The 16291-nt window shown below is 29.0% G+C and overlaps 2 protein-coding genes and 1 long non-coding RNA gene across 5 annotated transcripts in view; all 3 read right to left on the reverse strand.

Annotated features, from left to right (window-relative positions):
• LOC107455203 (tight junction protein 1) overlaps positions 1–16291 on the reverse strand; it is a 383960-nt gene that overhangs the window by 220098 nt on the left and 147571 nt on the right. The window lies entirely within an intron of this gene.
• LOC147813505 (uncharacterized) lies at positions 421–4416 on the reverse strand. The gene is made up of 2 exons (XM_087159014.1): positions 3727–4416; positions 421–1181 (listed from the first exon to the last, which is right to left on the reverse strand). Exons 1-2 carry the CDS (start codon positions 3763–3765, stop codon positions 690–692), a joined length of 531 nt encoding a protein of 176 aa, XP_087015140.1. The 5' UTR covers positions 3766–4416; the 3' UTR covers positions 421–689.
• LOC147813506 (uncharacterized) lies at positions 7187–11790 on the reverse strand. Its single transcript, XR_015432489.1, has 3 exons — positions 9539–11790; positions 8889–9366; positions 7187–8780 (listed from the first exon to the last, which is right to left on the reverse strand). It is a non-coding gene; the product is annotated as an uncharacterized LOC147813506 (long non-coding RNA).

Genomic DNA, 16291 nt, shown 5'->3' on the forward strand with positions numbered 1-16291 from the left:
AAAATTTGCTAGTTTTATAAAAATATTTCAAACTTTTTAACAAAATTTTCTATCTCTTAAGAAAAATATTTATGTTTTTACTAAAAATTTTCTCTTTTAATAAAATATTTTAACTTTCTGTTAAAAATTTTCTATCTTTTAAGAAGGTAATTATGTTTTTATAAAAACAATTTCTCTTTTAAGAAAATATTTTTACTTTTTGTTAAAAATTTGCTAGTTTTATAAAAATATTTCAAACTTTTTAACAAAATTTTCCTATCTTTTAAGAAAATATTTATGTTTTTGTAATAATTTCCTAGTTTTTCTAAAAGTTCTAGATATTTTTCTGAAACTTTTTTTATTATTTATTAATGGGTGACATTTTTCTTGATAATATAAACTTTTTTCACCTGTGAAAATGCTCAATAAAGACAAAATATATTTCAATGAAATAAATAACATTTTTATTCAAAGTTTCACCTCGCCACTTCTGCGAGCATACATCAAGGCTTTCTTAAAAATTTTATTTTTACTATACAATTTTTCTATTTACATATAAATTTGCTGGTAATTGAACATCGTTTAATGTTTTTAAAAATACATTTCCCCCCACTGGAGCTGATTTTCTATTTCGCAAAAAAGTCATTTATAAGATTTACTATATTACTTCCAGGAACAACTTTATGCTGAATTCCGAGTGCTTGTCCTATTTATAGGTCTTGTAGAAATCGTCCAAATGCTTTCGCTTTAACGAGAGCACAATGCTTAAAATCTGGTGAATGTATAGTGCACGATGAAAAAGTTGGTATCAGTTCATCTACTTTAGGACAGCCAAAATCTTCCAAACTGTAAAACACTCTGCCGGTTAGAATTTCTAAAAATTTCCGTTTTCCGAGTCCTTTCACATAGATATGTGAATACATATCACACAAAAAAGTCAACATAGTATGAAATTTAACGTAGGGTAATTCTCCTTGGTTCCAATCTATTTGATGAATATTTCGGACTGTCCAAGAATATTGCATTTTCTGTTGTGTTGGAAGTTCTTCAAACGGAAACGGTGGTTGGAATGTACACACTCCGGTAAAGGGATTACCTTTTACAGCATGAAAAGCAAGTTCTTTGACAATGTATGCCCCTGATGAAAGTTGAAAACCTTCAAAATCAATGACTAAAGCTGAGAATCCTTTTCTGTTTCCTTCCTACAATAAAAAAAAGAAAATTTTGAGTCACCAAGAAAAATAATTAACAACACACAGTTAAAATGTTTATGATAATGTTCATAACCCCTTTCGATTACTACAATTAAGAATTTATTTGCAAAGTAAAAGTCTTTACCTCCTGAGTTCTGTCTAAAATAAACCTTTTTACAAAAACAAATATGAAACGTTCACTTTTAAGAAAATATTTTAACTTTTTGCAAAAAAAATTTACTTGTTTTATAAAAATATTTCAAACTTTTTAACAGAATTTTCTATCTTTTGAGAAAATATTTATGTTTTTACAAAAAATCTTCTATCTTTTAAACATTTTGTTAAAAATTTGCTAATTTTATAAAAATATTTCAAACTTTTTCACAAAATTTTCTATCTTTTTAGAAAATATTTACGTTTTTGCAAAAAATTTTGTCTTTTAATAAAATATTTTAACTTTTTGTTAAAAATTTTCTATCTTTTAGGAAAATATTTATGTTCTTAGAAAAATTTTCGATCTTTTAAGAAAAAATTTTAACAAAAAGTTAAAAATTTTAACTTTTTGTTTAAAATTTTAACTTTTTGTTAAGAATTTTCTATCTTTTAAGAAAATATTTATGCTTTTACAAAAAAAAAATTCTCTTTCAAGAAAATATTTTTACTTTTTTTGTTAAAAATTTGTTAGTTTTATAAAAATATTTAAGTTTTTGCTAAAATCTCCTAGTTTTTCAGAAAATTCTATATATTTTTCTGAAACTTTCTGTATTAGTTATTAAAGAGTGTAATTTTTTCTTGATAATATAAACTTTTTCACATGTGAAAATGATCAATAAAGACAAAATATATTTTAATAAAATAAATAACATTTTATTCAAAGTTTCACCCAATCACTTCTGCGAGCATACATCATGTGTTTCTTAACAATTTTCTAGGAAATAATTTTATTCCCACGTTCTTATGAAGCACTATGATATTATGACTAATTGATAAAACGTGGATAAGCCCCAAACGTCCCGGATAGACATTATCTTTGTAAAATTTTGTGAGAAATAGATAACATGTTCAAGTTCTGTAATCAGTATCATTTAAATATATACTTTCAAATAGAAAGGCTATAGTAACTTTTACATTAACTCCTAATTTGAAAATAAAGTAAGTTATTTGCATTATTATAATATTAAATTGTAATAAAACGAATAAAACGATGAAATAAATGAATAAAGCGACGTAATTGTAATAATATTGTAATAAATGAATCGTATATTGTAATAACTGAATAAAACGACGTAATAAAACGATAAATTCCCATTACATGTTTTTAATATAAATGAATTTAAAGCGGCAAAAATTCCCATTACATGTTTCTTAGATTTAAAATAATTCATTTGAAATTTTAAGGAAATTTAATATATAATTGATAATATAAATATGTCGTTATTTATTCTTTTTAACAAAATGCTCTAGCTTTTAGAAAATATTTTTATTACTGAGGGAGATTTTCTAATATTTCAGAAAATAATTTTATTTTTTGTGAAAAATTTCTAGTTTTTCAAAAATAATTTTTATATTTTTGTAATAAGTTTCTAGTTTTTATGAAACTTTTTGGTATTAATTATTAAAGGGTATATTTTTTTATTGAATAGGTTAATAATAGGTAATATTAAATAGGTAAATAATAATTATAGTCATTTATATCAACTGTATTTATGTTAAAAAATAACTAAAATTAAGAGTTATTAATATAGTCTCTTTCTAACATTTTAAGTATAGATGACACCATTAGAATTCATATAGTATTTCTTAAATTATTCAAATTTATTTTATTGAAACCTTAAGTTTTCCTCTGATCTCTGTGCATTCACAGGATACTGGTTAACGAAACCAATCCCACTATTTGTCGTCGGACTAAGGGTAGGAGGTTTTCGTAGTCTTCCTCCTCATATAACATGGGTACTCTCAAAGTTCTCTTCGAAGACATGTATTGTCTCAAGATCTAGGAGTTCCATTGTCTTCTGGGTTCAAAAATGACAACATTGATAGCCGTAAATCCAAACGATAGGGATAAAAGTATCTAATCGTATAAACTAATATTTATTAATTTAAAATTAATATACCTTTGATTCTAATACTTTTAATATTCGCAGTAGTCATACTTAATAAATTTTAACAAATAGAAAGTTAATTTAACAAATATTTACTTCATTTAGATTACGGAATGAAAAAAAAACTAGTCCTAATTTGTAACTAAGAAGATGAGTAATTTTTATTATTAACAAAATAAAAATAATTAATTAAAATGTACAAAGCAATTTACTTTCTCTTGGTTAATTAAAGATACAGATTAGCGCATCTCAGTAGTTTTATAAATAATACTATTTAACATTATCAATATACTATTTATCATCAATATAATAAAAATAACATAGTTATAAAATTTTTAAAGTTAACTAAGTTTTGTCACATGCTCTGCGTTAAAACGAATTAGTGCTAGAAGTTAAAATAAAACAATAAATTTAAAAGCATGGTAAATTACTAAGAAATCAATAGTACTTACTTCAGTTTCAGCATGTTTTCTCTTTAAATATCCGTCCATAACAACCTGGTGAATTGAAAAACTTTCAAAAACTTAATCGAGACACAACAGAAGAACAAGTGAAATACTAATATAAGTAGGGGGAATTAATTCACTCTATCCTTCTAGTTGCCAAATCATGAAAGTATAACTCTAACAGCCAATCAGAAAAATGTTAAACTGTCACATGCTTAGCTATTAACCAGCGCAAGTGAAAGAAAGTGAATTCAACACATACGTCATAGACCAAGATCTAGCTTGTTATATGTTATCAGAATGACTCGCTCTGTAATCAGTAGTTGTGCTATCACACAAAACACGTCAAATCTGAACACGTGTATGGTCAGTACCGTTGCCATCCAGAGAAAGTTATAATAACATTAAGAGGGGCAGAAATAATTATTTAATAACTGTCAAAGGTTAAGTGAAAAATATATCGATGAAACTGTAGGATTATATCGATATCAAATCCTTTTCATTTATACACGTGTTCAGAATACAAAAGTTTAACTTATTAACACATATCTAACCAAGCATTCGTGGGTCAGTGGTTATGATATCCAACTACTGACCCGCGAAGGCTTTTTAATGGCGCGAGTTCGATCCTCAGCCTTAATTATATTTAATAAATAATATTAAAACAGATTTAAATATTAAAATAGATATAAAGTTATTTTATTTATAAAATCTCCACATAGATGGCACCACTAGATCAAAAGCATGATATCATTCATGTGTTATGTAATAAAAGATGACGTCATAACTTCATAATACACAATTTCTCCCCCAAATAACAAAGTTTCTAAATGTTGCCATCCTTAAAAACTAATATTAAAATAATAAGTGTTGCCACCCTCAAAAACTAATAAATTAAATAATATTTAAAAAAACGAAACTAAATTAAAAACAGAAACCGAAACTAAAACTATATTAGGCTTAAGAAAAAAAAGAAATAAGCTCCCCATGACGCTGCAGACGAAGTTTCGATTTTCAGGCGGGCAGAAATAAGCAAGCGGGCAGAAATAAGCAACTTCCGGTTTGTATGTGGGCAGAAATAAGCAACTTCCGGTTTGTAGGTGTACAGAAATAAGCAACTTCCGGTTGAGGCAGAAATAAGCTCCGGTTGACTATGACGTCACTTCCGTCCCCTATATCGCGGCCCTTACTACTATCATTAAAAATACTTCTGGGGAAAAAAACGAATGAAATGAAGAAGCTTTTATCAAGCTCAGAAAAAAATAAATGTTTAAAAAAATACTTCGAAAAAGAAAATATGCCAGTTAAAAACATTTAAATAAATCATTATAATTTGAAAGAAATATCTTCTCAGATTATCAATTGGCTTTTTCTTCGAAAAGGCAATAAAAATTTAAAAAGTATGTGCACGAGTAACTTTTTGCGGTTAAAATTTAATTCTTTTTACTTCATCATTAAATTAAAAGCAATTAATTCAATTTGCATTTGCAACTAATTCAAAGGAATTCGCTATAATGCGATTTACTATGTAATTATTATATTTACCCAGTGATATACTATGAAAATTAGTCCTTTCATTTCATACAACTTCAATAACTAACTTATTTACACATTAAAACCCCAAAAAAAGACATTTTTTTTAATATATCTTATATAAACGCCAAATTCAGATACCTATTTAAATCCCGAAAGCTTGAAAAAAAATTGTTTTTCAATAAAATGTTTAAAAAAACTCATTTTTATAAACTGAAAACATGTCATCAAGTAACAAATGATTTCTAAATGTTATGAAAAAAACTATCTTTACACAATTTACTTTCCTCTGCTTTAAAGAAACATGCTTGCGTTCCAATGTTGGCGATTTTTTTTTAACTCGGAAAAGAACAAAATTAGCATACTAAGTAAAGATTTAAAGTTTTAGTGCAAATAATTTTCAATTGAAATTAATTAATTGGAAACCAAAAACTCATAAAATTTAGAGGATTTAAAAACCCTAGGTGTATCTCCGGCGTTTTCTATTGCGCAATCCTCAGAAAGAAAAAAAAAACTCTTTAAATGAGCTTTATTAAAATTTAATTCAAAGAAAGCGTAAAGAAAACAAATGACATTTTTTACGAACTTAAACCAAATAAATGACTTTGACTGCAAGGAAATTCACGTTTAAAGCAACAAAATTATTGGTTGTGTTTAATCTATTAAAGAATGCAAATTTTCCCAAGAGATTCAATCATTGCATTTATCAAAATCCCAGGAATGGTGTTTTTTTCCCCCTCTTTTACTTATTTAAAAATAAATGTATAAATTGTAAAAAAGGAAATTAATTGCAGAGGCGTAAATGTTTGGGAATTTCAATAAAAAAACTTTAAAAAAACACATTAAACGAACATAAAACTAAATGATGCATAAATATGCTTATTTTCATTTTCTTTCAACCTCATTTTCATTTCATTTTCTATAACAAAGAGGTATAAACACGTAACAAACGATTGTTTTTGGATTAATACTTTTCAAACGGAATAAATATTTTATTTTAAAAATCTAGTAATTTTTCGAGGTTTTGTGCCTCATATTATACTCTTTATTTAACAACTTTCCATACTTTTCCTTTCTCCGTTACCATGGTATCCGCAAATCCTGCTTTTAGTCCACTGAAACGTACCGAGATGGGGATAGAGCAAAATTTTTCGTAACCATGTTAATGGAGATGGGAGCTTCTTCCACTTCTTACTGAAACGTACCGGCAAGAGGATAAAGTAAATTTTTCGTAACCATGTCAATGAACATGGGAATTTCTTCCACTTCTTACTGCAACGTATCGTCATGGGGATAAAGCAAAATTGTCGTAACCATGTTAATGGAAATGGGAATTTCTTCTACTTCTTACTGCAACATAACGTATAGTCATGGGGATAAAGCAAACTTTTTCGTAACCATGTTAATGGAGATGGGAGCTTCTTCCACTTCTTACTGAAACGTACCGCCATGGGGATAAAGCAAAATTTTCGTAACCATGTTAACCGAGATGGGAATTTCTTCCACTTCCTACAGAAACGTACCGCCATGGGGATAAAGTAAAATTTTCGTAACAAATGTTAACGGAGATGGGAATTTCTTCCACTTCCTACAGAAACGTACCGCCATGGGGATAAAGTAAAATTTTCGTAACAATTGCTAACGAAGATGGGAATTTCTTCCACTTCTTACTGAAACGTACCGCCAAGGGGATAAACCAAAATTTTCGTAACCATGTTAATGGAGATGGGAATTTCTTCAACTTCTTACTGCAACATAACGTATTGCCATGGTAATAAAGAAAAATTTTCGTAACAATTAATAACGAAGATGAGAATTTTTTCCACTTCTTATTGAAACGTACCGCCATGGGGATAAAGCGAAATTTCCATAACCATTTTAACGGAGATGGGCGTTGGAAAATCGCATTAACCCTGAGATACTTTTTTTTTTTTTTTTTTTTTTTTTTTTTTTTTTTTTTTTTTTAACAAAGAATACAACCTTAACAAGTTTCATGCCGTGAGAAGGGTAAAATTTAAGCGGTTGCTAAGATATTTATTTCTTAACCAGGAAATTTTCCTTATCATGTACGATTCACGTATAGTTAGGAGAAAAATACTTTCGATTAATAATTTTTGATCGAATGATGAAATTTCTATGCACTAAAATACAATTTTAACGATTAAAGGGGCAGATCTAAAGACGTATTTCTTTAATTTATTTCACAAAAACTAATCAAACAATTAGGGTTTCAAATAATTTAAAATGCTGTTAAATTTTTATACCGTAAAATAAATTTTAAAAAATTGATCGTTACTTTAATAAATAACGAAAATACATAATTATTAAAACTAATTTTTAAGCGGAGATAAAAGAGTTTCATAATTGGAAACCATATTTATCTCCATATTTTAACAACCAAACATCCAAATTTATCAAAATAAAGCTATGTTTATTCAGACAAAGATCCTGTTAGTGTACGATTTGGTAATCTAAAATATGCACTAGTTTAATTTACTCTTTGAATATTTGTACCTTAAAAATCAAAGGATTAAAACTTATTCAGGATACATTTTTTTTTTCTTTTTTTGCATGGATATATTATTATAATTATTATGCACGCTGTTTTGGACGATTTAAATAATTTAAAGCAGAAGCATTTGATACTTAAAGAAAAAAGAATCTTTTATATTTCTTCGAAATTTTTTTGGCGAATGCTGCTAATTACATCTTTCATGTTTTTGCTTTTAACGTTTAAAACTTTTTTTCGAAGGAAAAAAAAGGTTTAAAATCAAAAGACATTCGCGTAGAACACTTTCTCGAGAATTCTAGAATTATTTTCGAATTCTAGAAACGCTTCTCAGAGAGTTCGAGGTAAAAGCGGAATTTTAATTTGCATAAATAGTATCTCTGCCTAGTTGAAACATCTATTTGCGTCAAACTTGGCGGTTGGAATGAAAACCAAACAGTTAAAGCTGTGGTTAAATAATGCAGGAGAGAGGTGTTCGTGTTTAACGCCGAGAAAACATTTTAAATAGTCTTTGATTAACTACTGATTTTCACGCAACTAATTACACATCTGGAAACAGAACAACTAAACTCAGAATTTGTGGTCCCTCATTTAAAACACAAGACCGTGTAGTGAACACACAAGTTTTAAAAAATCAAATTACAACTTCCTCGTAGTTTTCCAACACTTCTTAGTTTACTAAGGTATCTTATTATAAATGCGCAGAATTAATGATTGCAGTGTGATTAGTAAATCTTATGATAATATATCTTAAATTCATTAATATGCAATAGAAATCTAACGTTTACATTTGGATGCATTTGATTGTCAAAATCAATTTACACGACCTGAATCTGCATTATCATTTAAACATCAGAAAATGGAAATTTTATATTTTACCAGAATTGAAGTGTTTTGGATAAAAGCAAAGTTTTAGGCGTCATTTTAGTGGATTTCGAAACGACAGCTTTCGAATAACAACATAAAATAAAAATTTTAAAAACAACGTTTCACTAGTGCACGAAATAGGAGAAAAATGCTACATGTCATTTTAATGGATTTAGAAATTATAGCTTTTGAATAACAAAATTTTTAAAAAAATTAAGAACAACGTTTTACTAGCGGACAAAAAGGAGAAAAGTGCTACATGTCATTTTAATGGATTTAGAAACAATAGATTTTGAATAACAAAATAAAAAAAAATAAGAACGTTTTACTAGCGGACAAAAATAGGAGAAAAGTGCTAAGTGACAATTTAGTTATTAACAAATGTCACTTAGAATAATAAAGAACTAAAGAATAAAAACTAAAAATGTAAGCTACAACACTTTCGCGTACGTTTGACGACTCTCATCTACGTTTTTGGTCTAACGGTAATAAATATACGTTTTTATGTTTTTGATCTAACAAAAATAGACTTATTTTCTTCCTAATAGTTCACTTGAAAACTAACTCCTAATATTTTTAATTTTCATTTATTATTTTCCTTTTTAGTTTTATGTATAATTTTATTTGTGTCGGAAAGTCAACGAAATTTCGATTGGCGACTTTTATTTGGCGATAAAATGGTGACATAAGCATTAGCAGTCAGCGGACAGTTAAAATTTAAATGGTCATACAGAGCACTATAATTTGTTTGTTTGTTGTTCATTTAAGTCGCACTGGAGCTGCACAATGGGCTATTGGCGACGGTCAGGGAAACATCCCTGAGTATGATCCGAAGACATGCCATCACAATTTTGATCCTCTGCAGAGGGGATGGCACCCCCGCTTTGGTAGCTCGACGACCCAGAACACTATGATAAAGTTAAGTTAAAAATGAACCACTGTAACTAAATAGGAAAGTTCTGGGAATAAATACATTACGAACCAAACTTTTGCAAAATTTTTGTGTGCAAAATTGAACGGTGCGTTCGAAATAAATTTACTCATGCTTCACCGATAAATAACATTCTACAAACACAACAGTAATATCTGTTTTTTTTTTAAAAAAATATTAAATTTCGTTGAATTAATAAACAATTATGTACACAAACATTTAGACCAAAATCCTCAAAGGTAACACTGTCAAAATTTACATTAAAGTAATATACACCAAATATATATATAAATGCCATTTTATTCAATAAAATAGGATATTCTAGAACATTCTTTAATAAAAAAAAAGGGGGGGGAGTGTAGCGAGGAAAAAACAGATCTCTTAGAAACAAGACCCCGCTTTGAGAAAAAGGAATTTTTGAAAAAAATTCCCCAAATGCAACAAATATATGGCTTATTGCTTGTAATTTAAAACTTCCACACAAGATTCTCGAAGAACTAAAATAAGTTCGAAAGTGTTCTTTTATGTCGTCGTTTTAGATCTAAAAAATAAAATAGTCGGTATCAGTAGTAAAGTTTTATCTGCACAAAAAGTGTATCCCCCCCCCCATCCCCAGTTAACTGACGTAAAATTTGTTTGAATATCAATGTTAAGAGGCCTCTACAATCGCCATCTTGGATTTTAGGTAAAACTTCAGGTTTGCATTTTCTTGACATTTTTTTGTACCCAGCAAACTTTTGATGATATCGTAATGCCATTTGTAATATTACAATTACTCTTTTAATTAAATCTTTCCTTTTTATTCTTTAAATCCTTATTTACTCTTTATTTTATAACAGTTTAAGTTAATTTTATGCTAAATTTTAAGCGATTTTTCTTAAATTGAGGGATTCTCAATTTTAACGTAAATATATTGAATATATTTCGTCTGACAAAAATTTCATTTTTTCTTCCGAAATGAATATTAACTTTCTGTTCGCCTTACATTGCTGGTCAACGCGATTCATTGCACTTCCTGTGGGGAGAGATACCCCTCTATCCTCACTTTTTTTTCTTCTTTTTTTTTTATTTATTTTCTTTTTTTGGGGGGGGGGCTTACTTACCAATTTCAATCGTCCGCTTTTCAAAATGTCTTCCTCTTGAATTTTAATTTGTTATTCACTTGTCTGGATTCTTACCAATCAATGAATCTTTCTGAATATTTGACGTATTCTCTCTCAAACATTCTTGCTTGCTTTTGTTACACCAAGGGGTGTACTTTCTGCCTTTTTCTCTTTCTCCGAGATGCTAACTTAGGTCCGTATTGAAGGAATTTATTCTTTTTCTTTTACATCCCTTTATTGATTTCAAAATTAAAATCAACCTTCAAATCGATATTAATTTCAATAATTTGAATTTCCTTTACATCTACTTTTTATTCCTTTGAATTTTCTTCAATATTCAGGATCCTTTCAATTTAAACGTCACATTACTGTCACCATTTAAATTTATCTTTCCCTTGTATCCTTCTATACGCATCACGCAAATTCTTACTCTTGTCATCCTTTTCATTTCGTCTTATACGTATGCATATCTTTCGTTAAAACAAGTAAAACAAAATGTTTAAGGGGTAAAAATTGTGGGCCTGATGTAAATAATGTTGAAAAAAGAAGTTAAAAAAAAAGTTATGTAAATTCTAGTTTCGGGTAAGTCATTTAAAACTACTAATTTGACAATTTTTATTTTTTTATTTTTTTTTAAATAATTTATTTTGTTACAGTTAAACTGATAAAAACCGATTTAGATAAAGATAAAATATTCTTTATAGCATAAATTGCACAAAAAAAAAGATACTTATCAAAAATCAGACAAATGTTATTTAACTACATTTCAAAAACTGCTGATTGCAGAATTTTATTGGTATAATTTTGTCATAAAAAATTAAAAAAGAATAAAAAATACCGCTTGCTTTATATTTCTGATTCGGTGACGGCCTTTTATGTTTCGAACGATACAGCAGAATAGAGTAATTATCCATCATCAGTTAATTTGTGAATAGTAAATAAAAAGAAATAAAAGCATATTTAAATTTATTTCTTTATCTTCTTCAACAGTTAAGTTTGATCGAGAGGAGAGAGACCTCTTAACCCTTTAATGGGCCATTTATTTCCAGTAAAGGTAAATTAAAGTATTTTTGGAATTGAAATTGCTTTAAGGATAGTAATTGATATAAGAAAAAAAAACTCATTTAATTTATAAAAATGCCATTTTTTTGGTGGTAAATATATTTAACACGGCCTATTAGGAACTTACTGAATTTTATTTTTCTTTATTTATAAAAAAAATTTTATAAATGTTACAAACTTCAAAAGGAATTATGTATTTTATAACTTTTATACGTTTTCGTAAACTAACAAATGATTACCAATTTTATTCAAACGCACTTCAAGAAAGCTGAAGTTATTAACAAATGGAAACCTAAATTAAAAGTGGTAAAAAAGTGGTTTGTTTTTAATTTTTTATGATCATTACAATCCAAATTATTGTTCATAAAACTAAATAAATAATAAAGTTAATTAACAAAATTCTAACTATTTAACTATTGTAAGCACTAATTAGAAATATTATTATCATATACAAAAATTAATTTACTTCTGTAATCTAATTTACGAAGAAATATCTAATAATTTAAAAAATAAAAATAATAAAAAAATTTTATTTAAATTATTTTTTAAAAAAATAAGATAAAACATACATTAGAGAAAAAAATAACAGAAACGAAACAGTCCACCGCACAATCAACACCAAACGTAAGTCGAAATCTAAGCTTCTCCTAGCGGAGCGGCCACTAGACCACTCAGCCGTTATTGAAATGAAGATTTAACTAGTAAATAAAATACGCTTGAATTTACAAGTGCATTTTTTTCGAAATTGCCTGGATCATATATTTTTATTTTATTTTAAGGGGTGAACGCCCTATTCAAGGTAATATATCAAGTTTCATGCCAAGCTGAATTCCTTCATAACTGCGAAAATAAACTCCTAAATGCGAAAAAATACTTTATAAAAGATTTCAAATAAATGTAATTATTTTTAATTATAATGTAAAAAAAGGATAAATTTTGAATGTTAGCATTTTTTACATATTGAAGAGTATTTTTATTGTGTATTTTTTGTATTTTCGTCATGAAACAAAATCCATTAGACTGATAAAAACAAATCATTTTTATATGCAATAAAACTCTCCGAAAAATGATTTGAATCTAATTTATTGTCTTTCTAATAATTTTTAGTAATTAAAAACTCCGATAAAACAATCTTAATAGTAATTCAAACCTCCGACAAAGCAGTGTAAATCTTATTTTCACACAGACAATCGTATTGTAAATGTATACAAACAGAAAAAAACATATTAAAATATATTTTTAAATAATAAATAAGTATCAAACATTGCCTAATTAATTGGAGGCTGGGTTTTGAGGTTAAAAAAAATATACCTATAAAGATAAAGAAAAAAAAATCATGCAACAAAGTCAAAACTAAATTTTTAATATTTAATCAACCTTTCCAAACTGTCCAAACAATTACACCAAGAAACTTAATAAATAAAAGACTTTAAAAAACTTTTTGACAAAAATTATACATTTGATACTTGAATCAAAAATGTGAAATCAAAATATTTTTCAAACCTAAATCTTGACAAATTTCAATGAAATACATTCCAGCTGTCGCAAGACGTATACTTATCACCGAATTTTCCAACGTCAAAGCACAGTTCGACGTGTCCAAACTCGTTAAGAAGCCTAATAAAATGGAAAAGGGAAACCAATACTAGGAACCATCACTAAAAAAAAATTCCTCGTTTTTTCCCTCTTCTTATTACTTACTCTATGGGAAGACATTACCATATTACTTTTTTGACGACTTTGGTAATCATCTTCTGAGACTCACAATTACCCTAACATCTAGGGAGAAAGAAGCCGGAGTAGGGATTTATGAAAGGGGAGACCGAGAAATGCCTTTTTGATGCTCCTCATTGCTCGTCATCGGCAATTGTTGATAGCTCTCTAAGTCATCAGGATTATTTATTCCTTCTCCTTTCTTCCCTTTTCCAAACAGGAAAATACAGAAAAGAGGGATTATTTACCAAGATCATTTTCCGGTAAGGAATTATTCCAGTTTCCTCCCATCGACAAAGGCATAAAGAGCGTAGAATAAATAGGGATGTTTAATGGGAGACCCAATCGAAAGAGTAGAATGTTAAAGAGGACATTTCAATTTCAAGTTATTCGAAATAAAGTAAGGCTTTTAGATGTTTCATTAAAACTTATGGTGCTAAAGGAGTTAGAATAACTTAGAGCAGTAAAAATAACGTGATTTTTTTTTTTAAGTATATTCTTTTTTGAAATTAAAGACTCATAATTGTGAACTAATGTTTATATAAGCAGAAAAATGCATTTCTCTTTTTGTAAAATAAGTAATAATTAAATCTGTATCCATTGTTGAACCAAATGTTATATTGCATTGTCATTGTGTCCATCACCAACCGGCCTGTGTAGGGGGCAGGGAATTATCCTTGCATCAGAAAGGTCCTGAGTTCGAATCCCGGGCAAGGCATGGATGTTTCTTTCTCTCTCTGTGTGTTCTATGTTCTTTCTCCTTTGTGTGTGAATGTGACCCGCCCTATAAACGGGTTGTGGTTGTGTGAATGGCATGGCAGAAGTCGAATTCCTGGCCATAGATGGCGCCACTGAAAAACAGGAACAATCGCACCCCCACTGCCTAAACAGGTATACGACAAAAAAAATTGTGTTCATCTTCACGTACTTACTTTTTGCACAATCTCAGGAGAGTACCGATATTGTTCGATTCTCATAACAGCATTGCACAGATCATGCGTACTTAAAAATAAAAATCTTTCGGTAGTGGGACTTTGCATGCTCACATACGTACAATAACGCATTTATCATAATGCATAAATATTGCGTGAAGCAGTCACTAGAGAACAAAGTTGGTTCTCTACAAAACGCGATCAGAACCTGTACATGAAAGCACAGGATATTAAGATCAAGTGCAAATTCTCCCTATTGAAGAGATTTTTGCCCTTTCACGTAGCATCCCACACGTTTACGCAAAATCAGAATAAGTTCTATTTTGCAACAACTACGTAAAACATACATAAGCCGAATGTGCGGATCCTATTTGAAAGAGCAGGATCTATCAATTATTAATACCGAATTGCTGTTGATTATGTCCACTCAAGTAATAAATGTGATATAATAACATTTACCCCCATGGCACACCTCACGTACAGAAGATTTATCTGCGATGCTCAATTATTTAACAATAACGTTATAGTATTTTACTTTATTGATGAACACCAATCCAAGTAATGAATTTCGTAAAACTGCAATATTCCGAAATAGAACAAATAAAAGTAAAAATATCGATAGAAAAATATATTTTGAGGTTTGTTCATCTGTGAAATTGACTGAGATGAAAAGAAAACTCATGAGTCAATAACGCTTACAAATGCGAACTTAGTGAAAATAATTAATATTAACATTTGCTGGAGGAGAAAACCAGAGATACTTCTCACAGTTACCCCTATGAACAACTAACTAGAATAATCCCTTTGCCACTTGATAGGGAACAGATGTAGGGCAGCACTATTATAGTCTATTTCTCGGTAATTGGAGGGCAGTCCATGCTTTTATACGGTGAGAGCCAATAACAGATACCTGACCTCCAGTCTTCGAAGTTTGAGAGCAGGTTTGGTAGTATAGACTGGCATTGTAGACGTTAACATGCCCTCCCTATCTTTGACGAAAGCATTAAAACTGCTGAAAAATACAGAAACATAATTTTGGAGCCTTCTGTCCTCTTTTTCAGGGCCCTGAGGAAGGCATAGTGACTGGTAAAAAATGTAGGGATCTGATTTTGGAGCGGTTCTCCGTTTCAGAACACTGAAGAAAGCATTGCGACAGAAGGCATGGTGTGAAAAATAAAGGGATGTGATTTTAGAGCCCTCTGTTCTCTTTTTTAGAACCCGGAGAGAAGGGAATGAGACTGATGAGAAACATAGGAATAAAATTTTAGAGCCTTCGATTCTACTTTTCAGAACCCTGATTACAAAAATGTTCGTCTACATAGAGCTCATCTAGACGATAACTTTATGGAAAGATGAGATATCCATTGCCCACCAGTCATCCTGGCCCACCAGATCTGTACTTTTGCAACTTGTAATTACCCTTCATAAAACATGCCAAGCCTGAAAAAATGTTGCTGAATCCGTTGGACAAATTGCATCAGGAACATATAAACTGCTTCATTTTCAACATGAAACTATTTCATAAGGTCTTAAAAAGCAAACCTTCCTATTTTAATCATAGGATTACGAGCAAGCTATGCTAACTTTTCGCTTTTAAGATAAACTGTGACGGGAAAAAAACAATTTAAAAAAATACTAAATATCGAATTTAGAAATCCAAAAAATGGCACTTAAAAACTTAAAAGTGTCATAAAAATGACGTAATGCATTTTTTTGTCCTTGTTTTTTTTTCCAACCTTAATGAAAATAGGGGTACATAAGAGTCCACCCTTTTGAAAGAATACCAAAAGCTTTCAAGAAAATTTTGACAGAAGAGCTATTAAAAAGTACTCATGTGACACTTCGACAAGGGGAAAAAAAATTTTTTTTTATTCATCTTTAGCTGAAAAAAAGCAGTTACTTAAAAACTTCCGAGGTTGAA

This window comes from Parasteatoda tepidariorum, chromosome 3 (genome assembly GCF_982258835.1).
Source record: "Parasteatoda tepidariorum strain Cologne lab strain chromosome 3, Ptep-v5.0, whole genome shotgun sequence".
Classification (NCBI taxonomy): domain Eukaryota; kingdom Metazoa; phylum Arthropoda; class Arachnida; order Araneae; family Theridiidae; genus Parasteatoda; species Parasteatoda tepidariorum.

What these genes read in the sequence shown, in the direction of transcription:
- LOC147813505 (XM_087159014.1), bottom strand. Translation starts at nt 3,765, where the DNA reads ATGGACGGATATTTAAAGAGAAAACATGCTGAAACTGAA. An exon ending in GAAAACATGCTGAAACTGAA is followed by an intron (nt 1,182 to 3,726) that starts GTAAGTACTATT and finishes TTTTTATTGTAG; the next exon opens with GAAGGAAACAGAAAAGGATT.